The following is a 6,127-nucleotide window of genomic DNA, read 5'->3' as shown; positions in this document are numbered from 1 at the left end:
TATCTTTTGAAGAGGAAGAGAATGTAAGAGAACTCAACAACACTTGTTTTAATCTTATTAATAATTATAAAATATTAAATACAATTAGAAGTATTTATATATACAAGAGATACTTCAAGTGGTACACTTTATCATTTTTATACTAGAAATATACTCTAAATAGTAAATACCATAAATATACCGTAGATACTAAGAATATTCTCTATTCATTCATATCTAAAAATTAAAATTTATCATTGAATATCCTCCTTTAAACTTAAATTTAGTTATTTCAAATTTTGCTTTTAATCTTATAAAATCTTCAAACTTGAAATATTAAAATATAAACAATGTGACCATATAATTCCACGTAGTTAAGTTAAACTTCATTCCTACGGATATTTTCTTTAATGAAATGATATCTTTATCTATATGTTTGATCCTATAAAAATAAGATTATTTTGTTAAAAATAATAGCTGATTTATTAGTAATAAAATTTTCAATAATTTCTCATAACAAATGCATCATTTTGAATAATTTTCTTAGCAATGTAGTAAACAATTCTGTGATACAATGGTAATACGCTCAGTAGATTAACAAAGTATTCATAGTTTGAATTATACTATATAGGATATATTCCTCCAACAGAATAAAAAATTTGAAACGTTGAGTATTGGAGATGGAGTCGTTTAAGCTTTTAGATTCAAAGAGAATAGCTGACACCCAAGAATAGCTGGCATTCAAGTCAAGATGCGTCTGGTCAGACCAGTACCAACCAGGGTTAAAGTAACAGACAATGTCAAAGAGAAAAGGTCCATAGTTACATATGGATAATTCTCTTTAAACCTGGACGATCAATTCGTTGTTACCAGATTTGATACAGCCGACGAGAACACCTCCTCCGACGGATGCCGAAACACTTGCCTTGGTCTCGTCGGAGGAAGCTCCGGCAACCGCTTCTCCGACCTGAGAACCCGGATCGCCTCTTGGATTGTCGGCCGCTGGTTGCAGTCCGGGTGCGCGCACCATAATCCCACGACCATCAACCGCTCCATCTCGCAGCCGTCGAACTCGCCCGTTAGCCTCCGGTCAGCCGCATCCAGGATTTCTCCCCTTCCGTAGAGCTCCCAAACCCATTCCACCAGCTGCATCTCCACCTCCCGCGGCTTCCTCCCGCAGGCGATGTCCAACGCCACGATCCCGAAGCTATACACGTCCGTTTTGGTGCTAAACTTCCCGTCGTGGCAATACTCCGGGGCCATGTACGGCCTCGTCCCCGCCAATGTCGACGCCTGCCGTTGGTCTCCGTCGCAGTCACCGTCGAGCAGTCTCGCCAGCCCGAAATCGCCGAGCTTGGCGTTGTACTCAGAGTCGAGCATCACGTTGCTGGGTTTCACGTCGCGGTGCACCACGCTGGGCTTGCACTCGTGGTGCAAGTAGCGGAGCGCCGCCGCCAAGCCCAACGCGACTTCGCGCCTCCGGGGCCATGGCATGCACTCGCTGGAGCTGTACAGGCTCTTGTCGAGGCTCCCCTGTGGCATGAACTCGTAGACAAGGAGGTACTCCTCACGCTCGCGGCGGTGGCACCACCCGACGAGCTCCACCAGGTTGCGGTGGTGCAAGCGGCTGATGATGGTCACCTCCGAGATATACTCTGTTATCCCCTGTTCGCCCTCCCGGGCGACCTTCTTGATGGCCACGTGACGGTCATTCAGTTGACCTCGGTATACTGACCCGAACCCGCCGCCGCCTAGCTTGACCTCCGGCGAGAAGTTACTCGCCGCAGAAGCCAAAACTTCGTAGTTGAACTCCCTCGGTCCTGAAACCTCTCTGGCAAACCAAACACTGAGAGCGTCATCGATACGTGGCTTCCTCCACCACCAAATTAAGCCACACGCAATCATCACCGCCATGGCAACCACTCCGGCAGCCGTGCCGACAGTAATTCCGACTACCTCTTCTTTCTTGCTTCCTCTTCCATCTTGGGGAAGCTGCAAGGTTGAGTTGAAAGACCAGGACAAGATAGTGTGCGTCGCCGTCAAGTTACCTGTCGTCGCTGAGAACCCGATTCCGACCATCTCCGGCAGGACATCTCGCAGGTCGACGATGAGGAATATTCCGGCGGTGGAGGTCGGATCCGATGCATAACCCACCAGCACGCTCAAGTTGTGTGTAGTGGAATTGTAGCTCACCCACGCTGTTGCCTCTCTGCCGGCCCTGATGCCGGCGTCAGCGTTCCACGGCGCCGTCACATTCGACACGATCGAGTCAACATCGATCCCGATATGGACGCCCTTGGGATCCCAGTCGTTGGAGAAAGTGTCGAACTCGACGGCCACCTCGACGGCCGTGTAGTTAGTGAGCGAGCTATTGCTGAAAAGACCGAGGAAGCCGCCACGTGAATACGGCGGCTTGCTGGAGTTGAACGGCGTGAGGAAGAAGGCGAGGCCGTCGGCGTACTCGGAGCCGTTGAAGGAGTCGATGACGAAGGAGAAGCGGGTGGTGAAATCGGTGAGGTTGCCGGTGCCGGAGTCCCACAGGAACAGGGGATCGCCGTACTCCACTCTGCCGGTGGCGTACTGCATGGGGTACTGCGTCAGATTGATCTCGGAGCCGTTCAACGTCGCATCGCTCTGATTGAGCACCAAATTCTCACCCTGACCGAAACTGCTCAGATCGAAGGAGAGGGAGCTCGCCGGGGGAATCGAAATGATCACGGCTGAGAAAAATAACACAAAAGGAGAAATTAAACTCCAATCCTTCTCCATGATCATGAGAGCGATAAGCAATCTGTAGAACAAAGCCAAAGTTCTAAAGCAAAGTCAACTCCGAATCTAGCAAACTAGCTCATTTTATAAATAACTGGCCATGGCTGCGCAGTGTAATGCCTGGAAAATCCACTTGGTATTTTATAACAACTAAAGATTAAGCTTCAAAGAAAGACGAACTGTGTTCATCTTCAAACTGTGTTGAATACTTCCAAAGAAAGCCACGGAATTGCTTACTGAACTCAATGTAAGTCAACTGTACTAAAATACATATTTTAGAGAGGTGATTAACCAAACAACTTCAAAAATACACAATTTATCCCAAAAATGATCCATCACATTAGTCGTCGTCAATAATCGCCTTCTATAAGCTCTTTACCTGGACATTTCATTTGTGTATTTTCTTAGCGTGTGGAACGATGGAGAGAGGAGACTTGATGAATTAGTTGGTGACAAACTCCCCAAGGGAAAAACATTCTGAATTAATTAGAACCAAAATGCCAAATATATATTTTATTCATCAGAAAATTCTAAGAAAAACTAATGATACAAGCCTGACCATTTGCAACCTGGAAAATTAAATAAAATTATGGTGATCTGAATTAATTAAAAGCCTTCAAAGAAGCTTCGCAGATGAATATGAGTGGACTTTGTCAAAATTTCGTGAAAGAAGCAACTAAAAGTATACATTACCTTCAACAGTTAGCCATCTTTTGTTTTTAATTAAAAAGGGAGATCTTGCGAAATATAAAGTTGTCTGGCTTTTGCTGAAAAAGATTTAAAGTTTGAATCTGTAATTAGTTATTGGAGTCATTTAACGTCTTTACCCTTTTTGAATGACCTGGATGGCACGTGGTCTCAGCTCTCAATTCAACTTAATACTTTAAATTAAAAATAAATTTAGATACTCCGCGTGAATCCATGAGAATAGGTAGACTTTAAATTTTTTTTCAAAAAAAAAAAAAGAGAAAATTCTCCCTCTGAAAATCCAAGAGAATACCTAGACTTACCCTGCCAACAATAATGAATAATCCACAGTAGAAATTTGTGGTCAACCTTAATTTTTATTTTCGAGTCATTAATTTTGAATTTATATTTATAAATATTAAATTAAAACATTTGTTACCCCCAAATTAAAGCATTTTAAAAAATAAAAATGTCTTTAAATATTCTGGTGCAGCTACTCAATACTGCAGCTAAGTGAATTCCTGTCTGTTTCCATGGCGCGGCGCAAGATCAAAGCTTTATTTGTTTGCCTGTGCTTGTCGGCTTTACTTCCTCTTCCGGCGAGCTCCCTCTTCTTCAACTTCGACGATTTCAGCCAAGCGTCCAATTCATTGTTGTTGTTGCAGAGCGACGCAAGCCGGGACGGGTCCAGGATCGTCCTCACCAAAGACCCCATGCAGTACTCCACCGGCAGAGTGGAGTACGCGGAGCGACTGCGGCTGTGGGACTCTGGCACCGGCGAGCTCACCGATTTCACCACCAGCTTCTCCTTCGTCATCGACTCCTCCAACAAGTCGGAGTTCGCCGACGGCCTCGCCTTCTTCCTGTCTTCGGAGCAGACCACGCCCAGCTACTCCCGGGGCGGCTTCCTCGGCGTCTTCACCAACAGATCCGTCTCCGTCCCCGCCGCCATCAAGGTGGCCGTGGTTGCCGTGGAGTTCGACACCTTCTCCAACGACTGGGACCCGCCCGGCGTTCATCTCGGGATCGACGTCGATAGCATCGCCTCTAACCTGACCGTGTCGTGGAACGCCGATATCAGGGACGGCAAGACGGCGACAGCGTGGGTGAACTACGACTCCAAAGCACACAACTTGAGCGTGCTTGTGAGCTACGGACTGGACCCGACGACCGGCCTCCCGTCCGCCACCGCCCTGTCCTTCGTCGTGGATCTGCGAAAGCTCCTGCCGGAGAAGGTGGCGATCGGGTTCTCGGCTACCACGGGTAACTTGACGGAGACGCACAGCCTTCTTTCTTGGTCATTCAACTCGACCTTAAAAGAAGTTAAGAAGGTACCAACGGTCGCAATCGCCGCCAGCATAGCTGCCGGAGTGACGGCGTTCGTAGCGGTTGCGGGGTTCATTTGGTGGTTTATTATGAAGCGCAAGCCCCCTGTTAGCGATGTGGTAGACGACCAGGACGATGACGACGACGAAAACGACGCCATTGATGGCAAATTCGAGAGAGAAAGTGGGCCGAAGAGATATCCTTACCAAGAACTCGCCTTGGCGACTAGGAATTTCGCAGAAGAGGGCAAACTCGGGGCAGGTGGATTCGGATCGGTGTACAGAGGCAGATTGAGCGGCGAGGATGTAGCAATCAAGAGGCTTTCCAAAGAGGGCAAACAGGGAAAGAAGGAGTACATCACCGAGGTCACCATCATCAGCCGCCTTCGACACCGCAACCTGGTGCAACTCCTCGGCTGGTGCCACGGCCGCGGCGGCGAGTTCCTCCTCGTCTACGAGTTCATGCCCAACGGCAGCCTCGACTCGCACCTCCACCGCTCGGCGGAATGCCTGCAGTGGCCGGCGCGGCACAAGGCCGCGCTAGGGCTGGCGTCGGCGCTCTTCTACCTCCACCACGAGTGCGAACCGGGGGTGGTCCACCGCGACGTCAAGCCCAGCAACGTCATGCTCGACTCCGCCTTCAACGCCAAGCTCGGCGACTTCGGACTCGCCAGGCTCGTCGCCAACGACGGCCAGTTTCTGCAGACGACGTTGTTGGCGGGGACATTGCCCTACATGGCCCCCGAGTACTACCACGACGGCAAGGCCAGTAAAGAAACGGACGTGTACAGCTTCGGGATCGTGGCGCTGGAGATCGCCAGTGGGAGGCGGCCGATGACGGACGCCACGCTGCTGGTGGAGCGGGTGTGGGAGCTCTACGGAAAAGGAGCGATCTTGGAGGCGGCGGACGAGAGGCTCGCCGGAGACTTCGATCGGAAGGAAATGGAGCGCGTGATGGTGGTGGGATTGTGGTGCGCGCATCCCGATTGCAAGCTCCGGCCGACGATCCAGCAGGCGTTCAACGTCCTGACAATGGAGAAGGAACTGCCAAGTCTACCGCTGGCGAGGCCGCGGCCGATGTATCACCAGCCGTCGTTCAATTCGGCTTCCGCGTCGACCAAGTTCCTGAGTTGGGCGATGAATGGAACTGGAAGCACTACTGCTTCTGCCTCTTTAGTGAGCTCTCTGGCAACGACTACCATTGCTGCCCCAACAGAGCTCGAAGCTAATTGATATCGCAACATGAACACGCCTGAAATCTTGTTTGTTCCCATAATTGTTCGTAATTGATCAAGGACATCGAAAATACCATTGTGATGTGATTCATTAACACTTCAATTCTCATCTCCAATTTCATTCTTACATTC

The 6,127-nt window shown here is 48.9% G+C and overlaps 2 protein-coding genes across 2 annotated transcripts; one reads left to right on the top strand and one right to left on the bottom strand.

Moving 5' to 3' along the window:
- Window positions 1–834: 834 nt before the first annotated feature.
- On the bottom strand, window positions 835–2,748 carry LOC121972641 (L-type lectin-domain containing receptor kinase IX.1-like). Its single transcript, XM_042524291.1, has one exon. It carries the CDS (start codon window positions 2,746–2,748, stop codon window positions 835–837), a length of 1,914 nt encoding a protein of 637 aa, XP_042380225.1.
- Window positions 2,749–3,927: 1,179 nt separating this feature from the next.
- Window positions 3,928–6,123, top strand: LOC121970634 (L-type lectin-domain containing receptor kinase IX.1-like). Its single transcript, XM_042521460.1, has one exon. The coding sequence runs from the start codon at window positions 3,969–3,971 to the stop codon at window positions 5,991–5,993; it is 2,025 nt and encodes a 674-aa protein (XP_042377394.1). The 5' UTR covers window positions 3,928–3,968; the 3' UTR covers window positions 5,994–6,123.
- The last annotated feature ends 4 nt before the right edge of the window (window positions 6,124–6,127 follow it).

The sequence above is a fragment of the Zingiber officinale genome, chromosome 4A (assembly GCF_018446385.1).
Source record: "Zingiber officinale cultivar Zhangliang chromosome 4A, Zo_v1.1, whole genome shotgun sequence".
Lineage (NCBI taxonomy): Eukaryota > Viridiplantae > Streptophyta > Magnoliopsida > Zingiberales > Zingiberaceae > Zingiber > Zingiber officinale.
This window is presented reverse-complemented; position numbering and strand designations above follow the sequence as displayed.